Here is a 24,394-nt window from a genome sequence, read left to right on the forward strand (position 1 = left end):
AAAATTTTAAAACCCACAGTTTTCTTCTCGCTTTTTCTATGTAGCAGCCCTAGGTACATTTTGCTATAAATCATAAATACTTTTAATACCGTCTAAACTCCATTACTGGATGCAATCAAAAATACTTTGAGCAGCTATAGCAAGGAGCATTTGTGTTTGTAAGAGAAATTTTTGTGGAAAACTGAAAGCTGTCCCTTAGAGCAACTTCACTCAGAGCTGCCTCATCATTTTAGCAGAAAGAACCTGTTTTTGCAGCTAAACTCTGACTTGCAAAAATCGCATCTCCTTAAGTAATGTAAATATTGCATGCTTCAAACATTGCAGGTGTCAGTCAGAGGGTCCAGCAGCCACTCTGCCCAGTTCTGCGGCAGGAGCTCCTAGGACTAACACCAGCGGTGTTTCTGGGGAGCAACCCGGGCTGAGTGCCCAACCATGGGCACGGAGCTGCTTCCAGAACCGCCCCATCTCCTGCGCTGGGATGAGCCATCAAGAGCCAGCAACCCAACACGCTGTTTTCTAGGTGTTAACCCAGAGAGAAGATAAAGGGCAGATTTTTCCCCCGAAGCAACCTCACGCTTACCACCTACACGTCAGCGTCTTTACTCCACCCATGCACTTAACATGTTCAGTCCTGGGCAAGTTGTGTATGCTTGAAAAGAGAAAAGACCTATACAGAGAGTCACTCCGCCTTGCTCGGTGAACGGCGACAGCCCCGCAGGGCCGCTCCTCTGCTGCTGTACGGCTCCGCGCTGATGCCTGGGCCAAGGGAGCTGCAACAGTTCACACCGCCCGAGAACCTGTGCCGATGGGTCCACAGTGGCACATTCACCGGGACTGCCGCTAACGCTGTAAAGCGTCTGCTATTCCCTGCCTACAGCTGATGTTTCTGAGCTGCCAAATACCCTCTAGAGGTTGTCATCCCCTTTCTTACAAGTCCACCGCTGCCTCCTTTCATAGTTATTGCACATAGCTGCCTTTTTGTCCCTTCTCATCAGTGAGACATGTAGATGCACGCTCACTCCATGCGTGTCTACAACTGTGTTTCTATGTATACTAACACATAATTATGAAAAAGATATTCCCAAAAGGAATATCTGTGTAATTTTAAAGCACGGTCTCATAAACACCTAACGGGAGGTACTGATGAACCGTCCATGGAAATCTCCTATCCATCGTTTTGCATGCAAAGTAGCCAAGGCAAAGCATAACAATTGTAAAGTCAACCAAGTGACTGCAATGCCACTGAAAAAATAAGTATTTTGTTACTGGCAGGTTTTACAAAATCTGATTTTGGAAGTGAAATGACAATCTCTGTCAGCTTACCCTCATTGTGGGGTGTTATTTTCCGGTCAGATTAATTTATAGCCCTTTTTTGAGGTGACTGAGATTTCACTGCATGAAGGAGAACTATAGCAACTCTGTTTTTTGGACACTAACAGCCAGCAAGTACAGCTCTTTGCAGTCTCAAAATGGATTTCAAAAGATTTGCTAAAATCACCTGTACCAAAAATCTATTCCTTTCATACAACTTTTTCGAAGAATGAACAGTTTGTTCGTAGTGCCAGCACATCACAGTTTAAGGGCTGTTGCCAAAATACAGGTAAGAAATAAAACACATGATTAAACAGAAGACTGACCTCTACTTCAACCTCTCCTGAAATATTTCTACTTAATCAGCACCTTACTTCTTTGAACAATGAATATAACGAACTCAACGAAAGAAACAAGCAGAGTGATAAATAAAAAAGACCTAAGGCTCTTCTGCTTGAGAGCTGGTTTATATTCACACTCCGAAGGTTTAGTCCTTGCACACCACTTCAGGCTGCTGGGGGGGGGGATGCAAATGCTTGCAGAAGTAAGATTGAGCGTGTATGGAGTTATACAGGAGCATTTATTGAGGTTTCTACTGAAATACTTCCTTTTCCTATGCTAAATTACAAAGGGAGAAAGACTCTACCACCAAGGTTTTCTGTGTTGACGTCTACATGATGTTTTTTCATTCGGAGCAAAGAACGTTACTGTATTATTTCAGCCTTTACTCTGAGAAAACGGCCTCTTGTCAGGCACTTGGGGACTAGACAAACACCAGCAAACTCTTCTCCAGTAAATTTAAACCAAATCACTTCTGTGTGGAAATACGCTCAGAAAGCCCTCTTTTCTGTAGCAGGTTATACAGTCACTGCTGTCAATAACCCTGAAGAAAAATAAAGATGTTTATTCTATTCATAAAACCAAAGACAGATGGTTATATTCCTGAGTTCCAGGACTTCAACCTGCTGCAATTTAATTTAATTAAAACAAAAGCTGAACAGAATGCATTATTAAATATTGGTAATATACTAGCAGAGGAAATTATTTTGACAAAAATTCATATAATGGAATTCATACAAAGGTCCCTGAGTACTACAGTGTCAAATTAAATACAGCTTTATTGGAATCTAACAAAGCATACTAACAATGCACTTAAAATATAAAGATTTTTTTCTTCTATTTTGCAAGAAGCATCAATTAAACTAAACTTGAAGTAAAAGAAAAAAATTGAGCACCAATTAAATTATTTAAAAGTTGTTATCCAGTACTATTGCATAAGCTTTATTCATATTTAAACATATTACGCTCATCTACTTCTAATTTGGGAATCTGTAACTACAGGATCATTTCGTAAGATGTTATGTATTTGATTTAAATTGTTTTACAGTCCAGCTATGTATTGGACTTCACGATCATCAGAAGACTCTTAAATGACGCCGAGGGAGCAGGCAGACCCAATGGTTCCCTCCCAGACACATCAGTGTTACTGGGCAGCGACAGGCTCCGAACACAGGGCACGCGGAGCCGCGCCGAGGAAAGCCCCAAGTGGCACTCACGACCCGTCTGGTCCTGCCTCATCACCCAAAGGGCACACGGGAAGTTTTCTGATTTCTGGATTTGCACAAATACATCTAGCTGAAGCCAACAACCCATCCAATACCTTCCCTCCCTGCAAAACACAAGCAGCAATTTGTAGCTGCAACGGGCTAGGGCTAGATTTGCCCCCTAACAGGGAGGTTTCCCAGAACAGATGGGCCGAAAAGGGCACTCCTGCTCCCCACCACGCGCCATACCCAGGACGCTCCGAGCCCTCTGTGGTGTCACACCCAGCCCCTGACCGATCCCTTCCAACAGCTGTCCACCCTTCTGCAGATGTGAGCCAGATGTGGTAGGTCAGATGCAGACACGATGATGCAGCAACTCAGGACACCTCGCACTAAGGGTGGAGTTTTGATCACTTTAGGCCAACACAATGTGTGAGTAGAATGAGAAGACCTGCGCTTCCACGCTGGCATTCATAGCAGATCAGGAAACTAATGAAGCTGAAAATTTAACACTTATGTTCTGGTTGCTTCAGTTTGCAGTGGAATTTGTTCCTGATCTGGCTCATTTCATGATCAAATGAATGTCAGTGGTGGCCCAGGGGTAAGGAGACAAGGTGGAAACGTCCCTTCTGGCAGCAGCCTGCAGTTGTACCTGTTGAAGCAGACTGTGGGACCACAGTCCCAGAACAAGCTCCTTGTTTTCTGATATATTCCCACGTGCATCGCATGATGTAAATCATACTCCGTATTTCGGTCTCATAACCCTTTGCAGACACCAGTGGCTATGTCTGCATCATTCCCGAAGTGGAAATGACTAAGAAAGCGCTATAGCCCTCCTTTCCCCCATTGCCTCTCCGCACAGCTGCCTCCGACGCCCTGGCTGGGAGCACGCGGTGGTAATGTGCTCGACACGCTGGAGTCACAGGGCTTGCGTAGCCTGGGTGGCCCCTTCGGGCTCTGCACGGGCCCATCTGCAGGCACACCGCCTGTACAGACATCACCGCGGGCCCTGATGAGAGCTGCTGGCTGCTCCTCAGAAGGGCGTTTCCATACACAGAACGAGGCACGGTCCTCGCGAGGGTCGATGGCTCCGCATAGCCCCTGCTATTCTTGTTCTACAGCCTGCTATAATTCCCCTGACTTATAAAGCAAAAAAAAAACCAAACCCCAAAGAACCTGCCGAGGAAGTGAATAAGGCTTATTCACAATACAAAGCTTTGTACTAAGGTAAATAACCTTCATAGGAAGTATCTATAAGACTAGCCCGTTAAGGAACATAACCTCAAATTCAACTAAAAAAAAACAGCAAGCCTTTTAGAAAACAAATTGTGAAACTAATGAAAAAAATAGCTGGCTAAATAAAATGTACTTGCACAGACAGCACTTCTGTAGCTGTTCTCAGAATAGCTGCTTGTGCTGCTTGCGAAAGAAAGCCTAAGAAACGTGATGGTTTCCTTATAAACATCTTTAAACAACAAATCAAAAAGTTTTAAGTGTTGGGGACATGAAATGTAGTAAGAAAGGATGCCTAAAAGTTAGAATTTGTAAACCCTAAGTGGAAATGACATTTTAAATGTCACAGTCAAAAAATGACAGAAACAATGACACACCAAAGGTCATATTCAAAGTAACATTCAAAAACAAAGACAGCTGAATATAATGCTGTTAGTACATAACCATTCTTCGAGGGAAAAGGGGATTTTCAAACTGATTAAATTAGAAAGATGACATTGGAAGAACAGGAAAATAAGTGTTCTTAGGAAATCATACAAGTCACTTCAGCTAAAGAGGCATTTGATTTGAAAGAATGTAAGTGCAGCAACAAAATTCATAAGCCATATTTTTCTGGCTTGATGTGTGTAAGTGCTTCTGCTTACATCGAGCTGATGCTACATACCCATAGCCTCGGCCAGACCAGAGACCTTCTGTCCATATATATCTGTCTTATTCCAGGCAAATGTGTAGACCAAATTGGCTGCAGCAGGAAACCATTTCTGAAGCAGACGTCCTTCAACAGCAACTATCAGATGGACTTTTGTCATTCCAGAAGGGATGGCTGTGTGTGTCAAAATAATGCGCAGCAAAGTTTTATACCCTGGTGTTCGACTGCTGAGATAACTCAGCTTCACAAAACTTGAAGGAATTGGAATTTCCTCTTGGACCACCTTGGAAAAAACAACATCATTATATCTATAGCCAAGAAAAACGCAAAATTGTAATAATAACCAGTAAAAATAAGCAGGTGTTTATTTTACATTTCACAATCATGATGTGAACACAGTACCACTTAAAACACTGATGGTCTTCTGTGTTTATTTCAGCAATGCAGCAGCCAGGCATATTACAAATTGTCCAACACTTGAAGCTGCTTGGTCAACTTTGTGGATAGTGGTCTGCCTAGTTTGATAAAGAGCCTCTTCCTCCAATGCTTCACTCTTCTCTACCAAGGAGCAAATACTATCTCTGTGGGCATATTCATACATAAGAGCTCTATAGCTTTACTTCGGCTTTATTATTTGGTTTACTTAAAGAGTATTCTTAGCCAGAATACAATTAAAAAGTTTTTTTAAATACGCACACAATTTATGTATTACATTATGATTTAAAGATACTATCCTGCTTTGAAGCTAATAACCCTAACTTGGGGAGAGCTAAGAAAGAACACAAACCTTCCTGCTAAACCATCTTCTGTGCAGAAGTGCTTGCAGTAAGGCTAAGCTCCAGCAAGAAGTGGCACGGCATATGAAGGCACAGTGGAAGAGACCTAACAAGCCAACTGTGGACACACGGCATCGAAGACGAAAATGTCTGGGCAACAGAGTCTTCTAGCTAACAGGTGAGTCCCCAGGGCGTGCAACAGACTTCAAATCCCACGGCACTGCTGTCAGCGCTGCTGTCTGAACCATGTGGACTGAAGCCGGTGTTGATGTGCCTGCTGTGGAGTGGCATCGGTTCCTGGCTGCAAGGAAGATAAGCCCGCAGCAGCTAGAGGGACTGCAACGACTGCAAGCTTGTGAGGCAAAAAAAAAGAAACTTGGCCTTGACCTTTTGAATGATGTGGGCCTTGGAGCTACAAAGAGGGATTTAGCTCTTGTGATCTCCTGAGAGAAAGGAGCTCTACTGGGACAGACTGGGAGGAAGAGCAGGCAAGAGAAGAGAGCAGCTTCTTGGAGGATGCCACCGCAGTCACTCAAAAGCCACTGAAAACTAGACCGTGCTTAATAAGGTTAATGATTTTAGTGTATTTCCGTAATAACAAGCCAACCTGTCACAATGTTAAATTCATCAAGCTTGGAAAAATACAAACTGTTTTATTTATATTCCCCAGTTTTTCAATTTTTCTTGTTTAACAAGAGATTACTTCACTTTCAAAACAATTTTATTTACACATTGCAACACTATCACTGTCATAGGATTGCTGCAGTACAGCTGGAGGCCTGCCAGCACTTGTCGTTTCGACATATGAAATGTAGTGTTGCCAGGGAAATCCTGCTCCCTTTACTGTTCCTGATTTGCAGTGTTCCCCTTCTTTCCTGCTGACATCCCAGCTGCCCCCTCTGTCATACATTTGACATCTCTTCTCATTTTTAATAGAAAAGCAGGAAGAAATATTCCTGCATTAATACATGCTAATATATCTCCTTCTCCTATTATTCTGGGTTACATTTGGTTCATTTCCCAGTACTGCACAATGAAACTTCACAACTCTGAGGACCTTCCAATGACAACAGAAGGACTGGGGGCAGCTTCTCTCTGAGTCGACTGCATCTTTGGGTACCTTGTTGTTTAAAGAAGACCCACGAATACCTCATGTAATGTGACCCAGTTTTTTCTTGTTAGTGTGCATCGGTTATTCTTAATTTATGTTCATTAGTTTCACTTAGTACATTCCGCTAAGCAACAGTATGGCCATCAACTGGCTGAAACATGGTAATATTTTTAGCAGTTATGGAGATGTTTAGACATAATTGAGTTCAATCAGAGGTCTCTTCCATGTAGAATGAAGGCCCTTAATCAGTACCAACACTTGTACAAGAAAAAGAGAAAAGGTTGGAAACATTCATGTCTACAGGTAGCCTCCAAAATATCTTCCAGACTTGCCCAGTGAAACTTAAAGAGAACCCAGAAGAGGCCTTATTGCCTGAACTCTAACTGCTCAAACAACATACTAAAAATTATGGGGGTTGACATGATCTGAAACCTGTGTAGTGGGATTTTATTGGGTGTTCGACTCATACAATCTCATTGAAGTCCCAAATAAGAAAACAGTTAAATACAAGGTTAATCAGAAATTGCTTCTAAACACCCAAGGGAGCGTCAAGAACAAAGACATTTAAATAAAAACAATCCTAAAGATCATGTTAAAATTGCTCTACCTTGGAAAGAAAGTAAGAAAAAACAAGAAGCTAAAATAAAGCTGGAGATGCCACCGTAAAGAACTGGAAGATGTGAATGGATGAAACATCCCTAGGAGTCTTCCATGCATCTTGGGTCAGGTCTCACACTCATGTATGGGGGAGTTGCACTGTTTATCTGTAACCTAGGAATGGTTTTGTGCATCACTATAAATAAGTCGGGATCCCAATAACAAATCACGTTAGGACTCCCCACTTTCTTCTAGTTGGAGGTAAGAAACAAAGCACCTTAAAATATTAACAAAAAATCAAGAATGAAAAGAAGAGAAGAGCATCTTGTGAAACAGTATGAAACAGCTTGGTGTCACTCTGTCACGTGAATAACATCACAGCAGTTAATTGCTCACTATTTGGTATCATCTTCTAAAATTGTCTAGAACTTGTTCTGCAACTGAAGAAAATGTTAATTTGGAAGTCTTTTCGTTACCTGTAGCTCTGGAATAACAGTTCCTCTTTCAGGGCAGGACCCTCCAAATGCTGTCAAGGGTGACGGGAGTACAATTGGATTCGGGCTGATAAAACTACTGATGTCACAAGATGGGGTGTCTGATTCTGTTCTTTGCATTACAACTTTGTCTACGATGATAAACCTATTCCAAGGCAACCAAAGTGTCCTTTTTTCAGATATGAAAGGAGATCTGTCAAAAACCAGAGTGACAGAGATGCCTCCAACAGCCACGAGGTCAAAACTGGAAAAGAGAAAACCAAAGGCTTTGTTTCTTTTTGTGTTATCATCATATCACCAAACTTTCAATGCATCAGAAACAAGAACTTTATATTGCTCATTACAGCCCTTAATTTACTATGTGAAAGCGTTCAAGCATGCCTTCCCGGCATCATCTTGGTATTCCTGAAGAAGCTTTACCTCTCTGCACTTTCTACCTGTATGCATCGATAGGAGGGTACGGTACTTCACTGTTCCTTGGCCTATCTCCCCTCTATTTATCAACTAGAATCGGTACTAACTAGTCATCTGCAACAAGAGTATGGACCCAGTTACTTTGGTTTATGTGAAAATAAATTCCTAGCCCAGGAAAGGGATGCTACACATATTCTGTGCAGGTACAGCATGCAGAATGAGAAGTCTTAAAGCCCGCTAGCCCTCTTCTCTGTTAACATATCCTTTTCCTTTTTTGTAAAAGTAGCAGCAGGAAAAGGTTGAGTACACTGAGCAGGAGACCCCTCTGTGCAGGATATGAAATTTTTGGGAAAGATGCCGACTAATTGCACTGAGAACTGAATCAGCTCTTGCACATAAGGCAGGCGATCCTCCGGGAGCTATTGTGAAGAACCTTTGGCATATCTGGGCTGCAAAACAGTGGGACATAGAAGGCACGATACAGAGTCTCAGTTTTCTGAGTTTCTGACATCCACAGTCATGCAACATAAGGTAATATGTAAATAGATACTTCACCCCCTGTATTATTGAATGCATCTATTATGGAGGCTTTTGATGGTAACAAACTGTGATAAGAAGTCAGACTTAATTATGCATATCTCATCACATTTCCCAAATGACAACCATTACATTCACAGCGAAATACAGGTAGCATATTTTAACGCAACAACTTTATCCAGGGTAGCGTAAAGAGGCAACAATAATTACTAACTTTCAGTAGTGTGATCTGAAAGTCAATAAACTAAGGTAAAATAAATATGCATGCTCCTTACTTTTATGAAATGACAAAGCCAAAGAAAAAAAATGAATGGTGGAAACAGTGACAAATTACACTCTTTCCTTGTTGGCAGATAGCTTCCCATTTCTTGTCATTCACAACGCAGCCAAGGAAGATGAAGTCTTAAACTGCCCTTAGCAGCTTAATTCAAGGTCAGGAGAAAATCATGACCCTATTGCAAATGGATGACCAACCCTGGAGAGCAATATAGAACATGTAGGAACTCATCTCTCTTCGTGAATGGAACTCAGCCCTGCAAGGCTGGGGAAGAGAAGGAAACCAGCATTGTTCAGGACTGGCTGTGCAACAGCAGTGGAACCATTCTGGCTCTGGAAGGAGTCTGTCCATTTTCACTTGTGTGGCTCTGGTGATCAACTAAAGGACTTAACTTCAATGACACCTCAATAAACTACTGGGAAGATTCACAACAGAAAAAAAAAAAAGAGAAGACAAGGAATTCTCTGGAAAACCTGCTGTTACAGCAGTACTGTCACATTTTGACTCCAGGTGTTCAAATGCCACTGTAATCCTGTTGCTGTTCAGATTTTTTCTTCTTCTCTTTCTTCTTTGGTTCCCTTGCCACAGAAAGCTCTAAGTAAATGTGCTCCTAGAGCAGAGGGCCAGATGCCATCCTCAAGCCACAGTATGAACAGTGATGTCTGAAAATTTTGTACATGAATAGAAGGTGGTAGGTGGCTGTAACTATGCAAATTTAAACCAGTGAAAGACCATACATGAAAGCCTGACCTTCCATCTTGTCGGCTGATGGTGTATCCATACTCATTGTGGTGCAGAAAACTGACATTGACTCCAACCAAAGGCGTTCCATCAATTGCTACCACCTGGCCTCGAATGACACACGCCCGTCTGTAACAAGAAGAGTAGAAGGCAACATGTTAGATACAGAAGGAGAAAAGAAGGGCATTGATTTCAGAAAATGTGCTATGCTTCTGTCCCAGACAGACCAAACTACTCTGATATCATTGTGACTGTTGATTTTGAGCGAAAATTCAAACAAGTCCAAAAGGTTGATTTGAAAAACCATTATCTCATGAACGCAACACACAGACTTGCCCATGAATCGCTGGTGTATCAAGACTGTATTTCCATTTCTGGTTATATTTCAGGAGGCCATTTGTTCTGCCACTGAACAGCACTGCAAAGGTTTCATGATAGCATGATTTAGCTTGCTGCAGCTCTAGGGGGTGATGATTGGTGAAAGGGGAGAATGACACCTCATTCTCCGCTGCTAAGAATAGGGCAGCGCTGTCTGTTAGAAAAAAGCTGAACTAATGCGATAAGGCAGCTGAGAGACGCATGGTCTTCACTGAACTTCAGAAAGTTATATAGGTAAATTTAGAGAGTGCCTAATCAAGTGTAATATACATTTTTCTCAATCCCCCATCACACATTACGCCCTTTTAAATTCCCCCTGGGATACACTGGGCTCGCACCCACATTCCAGCATAAAAATCCTCCCATTCCAGCGAAGAGGCTGGAATACGACAGCAGAACAGAACGCATCAAAGTCAACAGACAGGAAACTGAACTCATTACTAAGTGGGTCTAATCGGAGGCTAACAGGATCACAGAATCATAGAAAATGAGAGCTGAAAGGAAATACAAGACTTTATCTTGTCCATTCCTTTGCCTCAGGTAAGATCAACTATACGTACATTACTCCGGACGGATGCTTGTCTAACTCTATAACCTCACTAAGCCAGTCATTCCATGCTACTGTACAGGTGCTTTACTCATGGCAAGTTTTTCATGCTGTCTAATTTCAATGTCTACTGCTGCTCTTTAAGGCCACTACTTTCGCCCTAGCCACAGAAAACGCGAAAAAAATAGTCTCTTTTTCTTAGCTTTAGCCTTTTACGTATTTGAAGACTGAAACGTATAGGAGATAAGTCTTGTTATGGATGAGGAATAAGATGTGAAATACCCTCCTGGTTGAGAGATTACTTGATCATGACCCAATGAAATCATATGCACAAATTAGAGACCATAAATTTCTGAATATTCTGACTTGTTTCATAAGATCCTATTCTCCAAAGCCACTCGACAGCACACTAATTTATCGCTATGATATCATCAAACGTGGCTGACTATGACCTGAGAAGATGCAACTGGTAAAAATTAACCCCTTTGGAGTACGCCATTCACCACAGCAGCTAACATGAATTCCACACTCCCGGGACACAGAAAGATGCTGATTTTCAGCAAAGATGCTGGTAAATCGCAGAGGAATGGGAGAGGCTACATTACTGCCAGTATGCAAACCAGAGTTCTGATTTACCACCTTTTCATTTTGTACATCAACTCATTTGGTTGTGGCCCTATTTGTGGGAAAAACCTGCTGCTCCACCGAAGGCAATCAAGCTCTTGTGTGTCTCCACAGACTTACAAGACTCACTCAACAGAACAGCCAGGTTCAATTACTCTTTGATTTGTTAGAGCAGAAAACGCTGGTTTCTATTGTTTTCTCATATTTCTAACATCAACCGACCTGCCTTTCCTTTTATAATCCCTTTATTAGAGCACTCCATATATTTACAACACACATTGGTGTGAGAAAGAGAGACCCCTAAGAGTCATCATTATTCCGTACATTATTCTTATACTCCTGTTTGTTCATTCCACACAGACCTGTCTTCTGACTCTACTTGCACTCATATTTTATCAAGCACAGAGATCTGAGTGATAACAACTCATCAAAGTCTTCATTATTTAATATATAGTCTTTCTTTCCTCATTCACTTTACTTCTCATTATTCATAAATAATATTGAGACTTATCTTTCAACTTTTGTGGTCCTTTTTTATTTGTCATATTTTACAAGTCACACACATTTACAGTATGTGATAAGGACTCATAAACCTCATTATTCTACATTTATCTGTATTGAACTGTCTTTGCAATCTTTTAGATTTTAAATGTTCTAAGCCTGCCTCTGTGTTGCTACATTTGTCCTCATTATTTACTGTCTTTTTATTACCTACTCTAAGCTGAAGAGTCTTCTGCTCTCTGCCCTCCTCTTGAATTACCATCACCTACTAAATCTCTGATCAGAATTAGTTGTAATTTTTGCATTTACTGCAGGTATGAAAACATTTTTCAGCTACTTTATGACCAGCACTGATCTCAAAGGCTCTGTGAGGTGAGAAACAGCCCCCCAGCTTGCAGCAGGTTCTCCCTCCTTTCCCAGTGTCCCAAGAGCTCAGTAAGTGGATGACCATGCCCGGAGGCATGCTGGCATGGAGGTTCCCTGCAGCTTTGCTGCTTGCAGAAGACTTCGCTTAATTCCTTTCCTTACCAGAGCTTTTAGAGCATGTTCCCTGCAGTGATGCCACTTCATACTCAACTGCCACTTCATGCTTCCTTGCTTCAACATTCACCCTCTTTCTAGATGAGCTGTGGACCTTGCTACCACTCACTGCTTATCTTAATTTTAACAGAGAAGCCTCTAAAGATCATTACGCCTCCTCAGTATGTTGTATGTCCCTCTTCTATTCTCAGCTGCTAAGATTTATTCTATCCACTTGCGACTGGCCTGCTTTTCTTTCTCATGGGGCATAGTAACTCATCGCGCCTGTCCAACAGTCACCTACTTGCAACGACTGCACAGTCTTGGACTAAGGCTGTCCAGGTTGTTTTAACTTGAAAGTAAGTGCAAAAATGTCTTTTCTAATTTGGAGGAGCTGGGAAGGAACGTGTCCCTGATAAGCTGCCTAGTGTTTTCAAATGCATTAAAAATGTTTCTAATCCCCTGGCAAGCTGTACTAAATCTGCAACTCCAGAGGGAGCAGTCGGCTTTTTGAGTGAATGCAGAGATTCCCAAGGGTTGCAGGTGGCCTAAAAGAAGTAGGATTTCTCTGTCAATGCTTCATGGGTCATTCCATGTGTAACTGAGGATCTCAGCTCTGCAGGTCTCAGCTCTCTGCCGTCAGGCAGCTTGTTTGACATCTCCAATTTAAAATATAAATAGAAGTTTAAAATTCTAGATGCATTCTTTCACTGCTTGTAAAGCATTTTATTATTCCACTACCATTCTGCCTAGCTCTACTACTACTTATCTGCTATTTTTTTTTGCTTTTGTTTTGTGTGTTAAGTTGCCAATATTCTCTGAGCACCTCAGGCTGTGACATTAGGCTCAGATGTAGAACTCTGTCAAGCAACTCGTGAATTTGCAAGTGTCACATTACCAGAAAATGTCATTTATTGTATTACATTTCTGATTAAAATCTTCAATCAGAGAAATTAAGCTAAAGGCTAGTAAGGTACATTCACTTCTTCCTGCTGACAATGTTGCTGTAAGCAGCCTTTGAAGGGTAATTAATTCAGTACCATACACTGGACCCTTTTTGTAGGCAATCTGCAGCGAGTCAAATAGCTTGCCAGCAGCATGCATTAAAAATATTCAGCAAAGAAACAAGCTAAAAACCTTCCTGAGAACAGAAGTTGATAAAAACATTTTAATCTGCTACACCCTGCTACACGCAGTAGGTCAAAACCATGTCTGATGTAAGCAAGTACATTTCCATTTCTTCAGAATGTGTCTAATTTGCCTTTCAGTATGTCACAGTTTAGTTGGGAGTTTGTAAAAACCCCAGTACACATGACATAGCTTTGACATAATAAAAAGCAAAATATGTTTTGAAAATACTTAGCTCCTTAAAGTTAATTTTGGTGTAGCACTTAGCCATGGCTCAATGCAACACCCTGACTGCACTGTAGAAGCCAAATGTTAAAAAATTAGATCTAATCTAAAGTTTAAGATGCACATGGAAAAGGATACATGTCCCAGCAGCTGTCAGAACAACTAATCTTAGTATTTCAGATGATGATGAAAATGCCAGGATATGTCAGAGAGAAAACACTTTCAGTCTGAAGGACAGAGATAATCTTCACTATTTTTTGTGACAGCTTTCCCAAATCTATTCAACATCACTTTGGCTTTATCTACAGTGAGATTCATGCAAACACCACCTATATTGGAGTTCCACTGACTTACAGTACACTAAAGTTCTGCACAATGTCATTTGAATTGGAAGACTGAAAACATTGGATAGATGTTTCTTCTTTAATCCTCCCAATGGCCTCAGAGACTTCTTGCAAATGAGAAAAATAAACAGCGCCAGATAGGGTTTTGCAAAATTTGAGCACCAGTGGGAAGGGATGCCAGTGCTCTGAAATAAATGAACGCCACCATTTCACCCAGTCCTTCCGACATTTCCCATTGAACCACCAATGCTATAAAATAGGTGGCTCTGCAGGCAGTCATGACTTAATATCATCTGCCTGGACACAGCCTTCTCAGCAATGGCCAAAAGGAGATTAAAACCCCCCAAGCATTCCTTGGTCTGCACCAGATAGGCAGGATCACAGATTTCTGATTTTTTTACTTGAGTAACAGCTGTCTTTCTATATTTCTTTCAGTAATCTTAAATCCCAGGAGAAGAACAGATAGTAGATGACAGTGAGATTGACAACGTCAGAGGAAGATTTCTGGACAGAGGCAGCACAGCTAAGCTGTTGCCTCCTCCTGAGATCTGTCATCCCGGAGGAAAATTCTGGCAGTTTTTAATAATATTTGACTTATGGATAAGCAATTTTCCAACAGCCTGGAATACTTGAGGATCAAGCAAATTGTGGACCGATGGACTCCTCGGGGTGCCCAGCACATTGCAGATTGCTGTTGACAAAACCCAGGAGACATGGCACAGCGCGAGTCTCCAGGCACTGTCCTGATTCCAAAGATACAGACAGCCTCATCTGAATCCCCACGATCTCCTCGCCAAACTAACTAGCAATTTCTTTACAGCAGGAGGAAACAATGTCTGGGATGTGAACAAGGCACCAATGCAAGTTGCACTCCTTCGTGGTATGAAGTATCAAACCATGGTGAGGGTAGGCTGCTGCTCACACACGAGCCTTCGCTGCTCTTCATTCTTCAAAGGCATGGCAGATATCAGGGCAAAGAAATTAAATACTATACTCAGAAAAACCTTTTAAATCCAAGTTAAATCCCATCAACGACAGCTTTAAAAGATCAGTTCCTTATATCTATAGAAGCACATCGATGGGATTACGTGCAATCTGGCTGCTAACATTTGCAGCGTCACAGAACACTGCACGGGCAACTTCAGTGCTCACCTCCTCTCTGAAAAACACCTCACTGCGAGGCGTTTTGATGAGGAATGTCTTTCACTGGTGGCTTTTGGTTTAGACTGTGTACAACCGGCTAAAGACCTCGCGTCAGGTGCCACGGCACTGTTCCACCAGCGAGACCCCCACCACCGGCAGGTGGGTGCTTGTCATGGAGTTCATTTTCATGCCCTATTGTTCTACATATTTATAACATCCTGTTACATTATTAATAGTGATTAAATGTTTAGGTATTTCAGATCAATAAAGACTCTGTTTACGTATTTACTCTATTAAAAATTAATAAGTTACAAAGAGAAAGTGCACTGAATTTGTGTGCAGCTATGGAATGAAGTCGAGGTTATAATCTAAGTGCTATGCACTGCACTGTGAAAATAAAAAAATTCTTATGTCCTTATTACTGGAACATGGTTTATCTAATGTATAGGCCCAGTTGACAGCCTAATAGTTAGGTGACATGGATGATTTGTGGATCTCTTTGTCAGCACGTAAGTTATAGCTTCCCAGGTGAACTACAGCACAAAAACTTATGTGCCCCTATATTTCAGATGTTCAAGAAAACATGCGTTACCAGGTTATCTGAGCAAGTAAGTGCCCCTGTCCTACTGCGCAGTCTTTTCCTGTTACAGGGCAAGCCAATCTCACCAACGCTCAGAGATCGCTCTACTGTTCGCATGACCGCTTGAGGGTGAGCTGCAGCACAAAATGGTAAACGCCACACTGGTCTATCAGCAAGTAGTAAAACCAAAAATATTTGTTAATTGGCTTTGTTAGCTGGATTATATCTAAGTGACACGTGTTAAATTTATTACACTGTAAATAGCAATCAAATTCTATTGGGCAGAAAGGTGACTGAATACAGCACATAGGAATCCAACTTGTTCTTCGGCCTCCTGCCGTTACCTGTACTTACAGCCTAAAGGGCTGAACTCCCCCCACTTATTTTGTAAGTACGAGACTGCTTACTTTCCACAGCAGTCACAGTCTTGTTAATAGCAGTAGTAGAGTTTGTTGCCATGACACTTTAACGAATTAGACAGACAATGACAAGACTCATAAACAAGATCCTCAGCTGTTGGGGCTTGAACGTTTGCTATCCTAAGTCTTTTTTGATCACCAGTGAAGGATTCTCAGCTACCCAGCTATCGCTGTTTTTTCCTGGTTAAATAATTTCATTGCAGTTCTCAATATTCAGAAAAGTCTTTCATCTAAAACAGAACTCACCTGCTTTCAAATGAGACATCTCCCGGGATTACGTGAGTGCTTTCCTTCCCAATAAGGAATCTGATGCGATCATAAAAGAGCCTTGGAGGATGCTGAGAGAAAGGTGGTTGGCTGTGCTGAATAAGGTCCAGGGGGTCAGGCGAACCCTGGCAGAGAGGACTTGCGTAACAATTGCCTTGCTGACAACAGTCAGGGTCTACACAGTCTGTCAAGCCATCTAAAAGGAGAGAACGGAAAGTTCGGGAAATTGAGCGATTCTGAGAATAAAGCACCATGTTTACTACCAGAGAGCACAGGAGGTACTTCATCAATTGGAAGGCATGCTGATTATGACACATTCAAATTCAATAAAGCATTAACGTATGTGCTTAGGCCAGAAGGGGTATTTCTCTCTACTCATTAACACTGTATCACCTCATAAAATCCCCACATGACAACGAGAAAACAGAACCTGCAAACTACCTGAACAGGAAAGAGCGGGACTGTCTTCACTGCAGAACAGGCAGAAGAAGAAAACCACTACACAATCCTTGTTGGTCCACCGGCCGCATGACCCACCCTGTGCAGCTGGTATCTCTAACAGCCCTGTGCTGCCACTGTGCCTGCTCATGCTGGTGAAGCACACACACTTGCTAACCAGCCTGTAATAACGAAGTCTGAAATGTTATCTAGCTCTCATGCGCATCTTCACTACAGTAGTACAATGGTACTTGTTACAGTTGTCTGTTGTAAGCCCTACAATAGTTGTATTAGTGCTGTAGGATGTTTACTTTTCATTTATTGGTTGCAACTCTAGAATGATCCAAAAAGCACAGAATCATGGCTACGGTCCTCTTATAGTTGGTAATACACAAATACACACCTTGATGCACACCTTATCGCAGTGACCTGATAGATACAGTGTTCTCCATGGATGTCTGAATCAGCAAATGAAACCTGGAAAGTGAAAAGAAACCTACTCCTCCTGCCCCCATTTTAAAATATGAAAAGCAGGACGAATAATTGGTTTTGTTTTTTTTTTTTCTTCAAAAATCTACATTTTTTCATGGACAAACTTGCAGCAACACTTGTGGGTGAAATTCATTTACTTAACTGTCCAAAGCTTACAAAGGAAAGCGAAGCACTGAAGTACATCTAAACTAGGCAGCTAAATAAAACTTAAAATTGGGCTACTGGCGTTTAATTGCTTCTATCAGCAGCTTAGACGTCCAAATTGCCTAAATTACATACTCAACCAGAAACAGATTTAAGAAGGTACAGTAAAATGTCCAACTATCTTCTTAAACATCCACTTTATGACTTAGCAGTTACTAACTTGCTTGGCTTGACAAGCACACTAATGCATATAAAGCAAGATTCAGCATTGTATCCTTCAGCAAAGACATCTCTTTGTATTTTCAGCAAGGTCGGTCTGCATAAATGTGGAGTCATCATATCACTGGATGGATTTCCCTTGTGTTAAAATCAGAATGCTACAGGATCAACATACTGTCAGATATTTTCACTTCACGCTTTGACTTTTCATGCACTGTTCGTACCAAGGCTTTGGTGCCTGTAAAACCATACCTCCCCAGGGCAAGCTGCGTCAACAGGGAAGCTGCTGGAAGTTTGTCATTGACTGTAATGGTTGCGAGACCAACCCTCCGCTAACTCTGCTCTTTTCTCAATAGAGCACACTGTGCTGCGTGAATGCTCAGTAAATAACAGCATAATATATTCACTTCAAAAAGAAAGCAAAAGTCCTTCTGCAGAACAAACAAGTGTAATGAAACAGGCTTTCCTGGAATCTGAAAATCCTTGCCTGACCTTGAGCAAGGTAATTGCTTGGCCAAGCAAAAAAAATATTAACAAACCTATCCTACTGCAGCCGGGAAATCAGATAGAGCAGGCTAGTTTTTGTGATAATGAGCCAAGGGCAATTGTAAGTAGCTAGCAACAATAATCTAAGCCCCTCGGATCCCGCAAAGCTGGCATAGCTACAGGTCAGTGCATGCTTTAAGTTCTCTCCACATTCCCCCAGTCCTGGCGACAACAGGCATTTGTCAGCGGTGGGAGAAGAACTTCACAGGGCAACGTTGAGTTTATTGACTTTGAGAGTAGCAGTCACTTTATATTCAGGAAAACCTAAAAAGCTATTGAAATCCGCTAGGAAATCAGCAAGCTGAAACAATAAGGGGCCTCCAGTCTAAACAAAGCCACACGGGAAGTGGATGGAGGTTCACGGTATGAACCAGAGGGCTTTTCATTGTGTTCTGATGAAAAAACACAAGAGCTTTTTGGGTTGAAACCTGAAGAACAGACTCGAAACAGCAAGGAAAAAATAACTCCTCTTATTGTTTCCTCTTTTTTGCCCAAGGAATGAAACTCTCTGGCTTCTTAATAAGTGAACTTGAAAGCATCAAACAACTGGTAGATTCTCCAAGACTGCAAATATTAAAGAATTCTACCAGACTTGAAAAGGCGATAAGGAAATTGAAATGCCTTGCTTTTACTTTATACTGGTGAAGATGCCTGCAGAGGGCTCTGACGTGGTTAGGTACAGCCATTCAGCGCTGGGCTCTTCCGGCGGAATGGTGATGGCAGTGACAAGTCTCATTCAAGGAGTCAAGGTCCTTTCTGGAAGGTACTAATTCCTACCAGCTGACTGCTGCCTACCTGGGAAACTTGACAAACATTGGTCTGGCAGAATAGGTACTAATCAGAAAAAAAGCATGCTTATTTCAGAATAACAGTATCCATGGGGAAGCTATTTTGGAGTAATTTATTCCACAGTAGCTATTCTGATTAATTTTTTCCTTGTCAACAATCCATTAGATGCCGGGACTGAGTTGACCTGATTCTCTAATGTATGTAAGAAATACAAGTGAAAATTCATAGAAATATCAGAATATGAAGATTTGCCTAGAAAAGAAATAGCTCTAAAAATAACAATTAAATACTTGGCTTTCCGTAATAGTCTCCTCATTCTTCTTTGGTTCGGTCAACAGCTTACATGCCTGGCAACAAACACTGCGCACTCACGCTGTACACAAAATGAAACCAAGGAAAGGGACAGCAGTTTTCCATCTGCCAGTCAGACTCAATTTTCATCTCTTCTTTGCCTTTTACTTGTCAGCAAAGTGACTATCTTATAAACTCTTCCAGGTTCTGCTAATGGAATTGTTTTGGTTTGAATTACTTGTACCTGGTTGCGTTTGCCTCTGCAGGCTCTCAGGGCTAGAAAAGGGTGGGTTTCCCCTTAGCAGGAGTGGGAAGTCCCAGAAGGACGTCTGAACAACCCACGGTGAGAACCGTATTTCTCCGAACAGCACCATGAGTGTCCGAAGTGCTGGATACCCCCAGAACAGCTTATGGCCTTGGAAGCAAAGGCTACAAAGTCGCCAGAGGAAGACATTACTAACCAAAATATAAGTGTTAATCCAAAATTGGAGTATTCAAAGTTACATATTATCATTCATGGCCTCTCTCTCTTGCGCAGTATTTTTGTTTTTGCACTTTATTAATATTTTCATTGATCAGGTGATAATTTATTTCAATCTCTCCTCTCAAGCATGCAGAATGAACCAGAAGGATGCTAGGCTTGGAGGATGCTCCGTGGGCAGTGAGGCAGGAGGTGCAGCAGCACTGGCTGCTCTCCAGACTCTTCACACCACATATTTGGCTTAGGCCTAACTCAGGCCACTCAGTGTATGCATTTGAGAATTATTAACTAGAATTGTCCAAATAATGCAACTGCTATTTCTTTTTTCTGAGCAATAAAACAAAATTTAGAAACGAAATCAACTTGGAGAAAAGTGGAAAATATTTTTCACGTTGCGTGCAGAAGTCAAAGAATAAAACACCTATTTCAGGGAACTCTTAAGCCAAAATAAAACCTTTGTTCCATGTTAGGCTCATTTAAGACCTTGGTTTTAACATATACTTAAAAGAAAAAAATTAAAAAAACCTAAATCTAAAACCCGAGAAAGAAACACCGTAATTCAGTGCGACACCCATTAAAATAAACCAGGTAAAGCAAACTGGTACAGAATCACAAGTTACATACAGGGGCAGTTTATGATAATGCAAATCGTATTAGGAAGAGCATGTGAGCTTAACATTTTCACCAAGCCAGTCCTATCTGAAATGAGATTTCTAATCCAGGAGAATAAACCAGAAAAACAAATAAATCTTGTTGATAAACTATCGCATCAAACCTATGCCCTTGAAAATGCTGCTAATACATTAGTCAACTCTCAACCAATGGCCACATTTTTTAGTTAAGTTTTCGTATCAGGAACCAACTATTAAAAAACTTACCGTGTTAAGAAAACAGCAGGGTTTCTATTAAATCTCAGGAGACAACAGTCAGGAGTAGGAACAAACTACTACCAGGCAGCAAAAACTGTAATTCATACAGCAGGGGAGCCTGTACACCAAAGTTTTTACTGTCAATTACCTCAAAGTGCATCACAGCAGAAGTGCAGACTAAATTGTATTACAGAGGTGTAAATGATTTTGGTTTGCTATTAGCAATTTTTTATTTGTTTTACCTAAAAGACAGTCAGGCACCTTCATGGTGCACTACAGATTATGTTATAAAGTGACTCAGATTTTGATGAGTCTGAGATCACAGTTTCACATCTTCCTGGTACCTCGTTTTGTATGCAACAGATAACGACGAACTGGGATTTCTGTTTTTGTAAGTAAATTAGACAATTAAAATATTTTTAATATTACTGCTAAAATAGAATTCACAAAGATCGACTTGAGGATAAAAAGCACTTCATAGCTCTCTTAATTAATTTGAACAACCTCAAAGAAAGGCAGAGCATGCCAAAACAAGTCGCTCTGCTTTCAGTCACACCGTCCCTCTCTGCATTGCCGTAGCTCACCAAGGTAGGCCAAGATTTTCCCATTTCCTTGCTCGGGAAGGCATCCTTTCAGGAAGCTTTCTATAAGGAATGATATTAATATTTCTTGTGTCAGGAGTATGTGTCAATGGAATCACACAATATTTTCCATAAAAAAACCCCACATTTTCTTGCTTATGCTTTTATATATACAATTTTCTTATTTAATATGATGGAAAGAACGCCACACGTGTGATGAAATTCCCTCCTCAGCTACATTTCTACTGCAGTCACGGAAGGCTCAGCGTGTGCTAGGTACAGCACGTTCTCTCACCTTACGCAGCAAGCTCTCCTCCACATGGCTGAGCACCTTCAGCAGCCAGACAAAACCCCACAGCGGAGCTACAGACCCACCTCTCCACTGGTTACTGTCCAGCAATATATCTCTTCACCTACCATGTTTGGGCAAATGCTGTACAGTGATTGTATTTCATGTGGTTTGTATCTGAGCTTTCCAAACACTGCAGAATATCTATACCTCAATAAAATAAAGTAACAATTGGAAAGTAAAAGGCATTTTGTCAGCTATAAGGCAATAGCAAGAACATGGAAGAAGTCACACATTTTGGGCCTGATGCTCTATGCCATCTACTTTTCAAATCTTGGCTTTTCTAAGTCTTCTCATCTACCCTTGAATTACTCGCAACTCATGACTGCAATTATGGGAATATCACAATCACTCAGGTTGCTGAAAGTGGATACCTGTTCACAATTAGTATAAATTGTCCCAGCAGACATTACAGAGGCTCTGGCTGGGGGACTGACAAGGGAACCACAGAACAAAGCAGTTCTCATTTCAGTGGCGGTGGCTTCCCCAACTCACCAGTGCAGCATGCAGTAACTTTCACAGTGGCTTCTTTTCTATTCAACCACTGAGACGCTTGATTAACTGGCTATGAAAACAACAAATTCAGACTTTACCTCCAATGTTAATAGGTCAGTCATTTTCATAAACCATCCACTATCATTAGGTTCTGGCAAGCAAAACGTAAATAGTTAGCAATAATACTTAAAATTGCTGTTCTTCTGCTTTAAAGTTCATCAAAAGAGCAGAGTTCTCATCCCTTCAAGTGTTTGTCACACATGGACAAGACTACTTCTGGTAACTACAACAGGTTTGAAGTTTTATGGTTAATGCCAAACCCAGAATACTACAAGAGGTGGTGTATATGCTTATGTGGTGCATGCACACACATGCATGCAGGCATACTCACAAACACAACTCCTAACAAACGTACTTGCTCATTCATGTGGAAATCAAACCCATCTTTAAGCAATATACTACTCTTAATATAAGTGATACCATTGACCTTCATGTTCACTGCTGCAGAGCCAGGCAGAGGTGTGCGTGCACGTGCTCTCCTGCTCCCTCTGCACCGATCCCAGTGAGCGCAAGCCAGCGACGAGGCTGTGAGAACTATGTCCACAACATTTTCACAGAAAGTAAAAAACGGGCTTTAGGTTTCTTCTTGCAGCAAGCAGATTTGGTTCTCTGAAATTCTTATGCAGGACAACCTTAAAAAAGCTCAACGCCATGACGCTCGACACTTGAAGGATTTGAGCTGTTCAGTACACTCACATGATCAATTGTTCAATATTACTGTTGTTTGTGGGAAAAAAAAAACCACCCACAGGAGTCTTCAGGTTACATTTGCTTGCTTTCTTTTACAGATTTCAAATAAGCATTAAACAATGCCTTAGCCGACTTTTTTCACCACAGGCTCAGCCGAGGCCAGTTGGGGTTGCCAGAAAACTGAGCAAACTGAATCGGAGAGTAACTTCAGAAGAGACCAAGCAGAAGTAACCGTCCTGAGTCTCTCCTCCTTACTCGTAGGCATCAATCCAAACTGCTGCTCAAATTTTAGCCGTAATACACAGCCTGCAGCAGACAGTGAGGCTGTCAACGGGGAACACCGGCATTTACACAAGGACACTGGAAACCCACCAGCGTGCCTGTGGAAAGGCTGTAGAGTGCAAATACATAAGGGTATGATTTTCAGAAACTCTAACTATCCCCGAGGAGCCCTCGCTGCTCAGCAACAATGAAAACCATTCCCAACAGTATTATTTATATTGTGTAATAATAGCATATTACTTACATATGGACTCAATATCTCTGTGATGGATAGGTTATTAAAATGCCAATGGATGGGTCAGAAATACATCAATATTTTAGCAGCACTGGTTATCAACCCAAGGCTATGCTGAGTCATAGATTTTCTTATGCTTGGAAAAGCTTAGAGAAAGCTACAATAACTGTCTGAAGTGACTGAAGAGATATTTGGAAGAGAATTCAAAGCTTGTAGTAAATAGTATTTTCCTTAAAAACAATCAGGCAAGACTGATTTACAAAAGAAAGAGAAAACGACGAAAAGAGACCCAGGCAAATTTAAAAGAGAGATTTGTATCAAAGAAATTAATGGGAGTGATAGGCTGGAACTCTCAGCTGAACACCAAGATGTGCATGCGCAGCAGCAATGTCAACGTGTGTCAGAACTGTGGCTTGGCAGGGTCGGGGGGTGCCTGGGAGCTGGTGCCGAGCGTCCTGCATGTCCCAGCGCTGTGGCAGCGGGCTCTGCCTCCTCGCCTGGGACACCGGCACTCGCCTGCCCAGAGCTCAGCATAGCTTCCAAGCAATCTCCTGGTGGTACTGAAGCTTCCCAATGAGTCTAAATTAATGGCAGGGCAGGAGACACTGACCTGCTCAGAAGAGCTGAATGGTCATCTTATAAACTGAAAATGAAATCATGTCAGTCATGACGATGAAAGACAGAGAACAACTGGGGAATAATGTGATGCTGAGGGAAGCCACGGCGAGGGAAAGGCCCCACTACAAAGGACATCTGCTTGACTTCTTGGCATTATTTAACGGACACCACACTGCTAACAGACTGCAGATGCACTCCGCAAGAGCAAGTGCAAACCACACCATCGTGCATCTGTTATAATGCTAAGACCTTTTCAATGATATTTGTAGTGATATTTGAACAGGTAAACATGCCCTTAAGTCTGCAAGTAGGAAAAAGCTAACAGAGAGTTATGAGATGGAATAGGAAAGGCAGTTATGGTACAGTTAGGGCACAAGTACAGCGTATACTAATGGGCCTCTGAAAGAAATAGTATTCTCTCTGCTCAGGGAATTATTTCTACATGCGTTTAACCTT

The 24,394-nt window shown here is 41.6% G+C and overlaps 1 protein-coding gene across 5 annotated transcripts in view; it reads right to left on the reverse strand.

Moving 5' to 3' along the window:
• Positions 1-24,394, reverse strand: part of TENM1 (teneurin transmembrane protein 1) — a 1,260,898-nt gene that overhangs the window by 69,118 nt on the left and 1,167,386 nt on the right. For all 5 annotated transcript variants that reach the window (XM_075435330.1, XM_075435332.1, XM_075435331.1 and 2 more), the window contains 4 exons: positions 16,339-16,555; positions 9,694-9,813; positions 7,698-7,959; positions 4,753-5,020 (listed from right to left, as the gene is read on the reverse strand). In XM_075435330.1, coding sequence (XP_075291445.1) covers positions 4,753-5,020; positions 7,698-7,959; positions 9,694-9,813; positions 16,339-16,555 — 867 coding nt within the window. The remainder of the gene's footprint in view (positions 1-4,752; positions 5,021-7,697; positions 7,960-9,693; positions 9,814-16,338; positions 16,556-24,394) is intronic.

This window comes from Opisthocomus hoazin, chromosome 14, assembly GCF_030867145.1.
Source record: "Opisthocomus hoazin isolate bOpiHoa1 chromosome 14, bOpiHoa1.hap1, whole genome shotgun sequence".
Classification (NCBI taxonomy): domain Eukaryota; kingdom Metazoa; phylum Chordata; class Aves; order Opisthocomiformes; family Opisthocomidae; genus Opisthocomus; species Opisthocomus hoazin.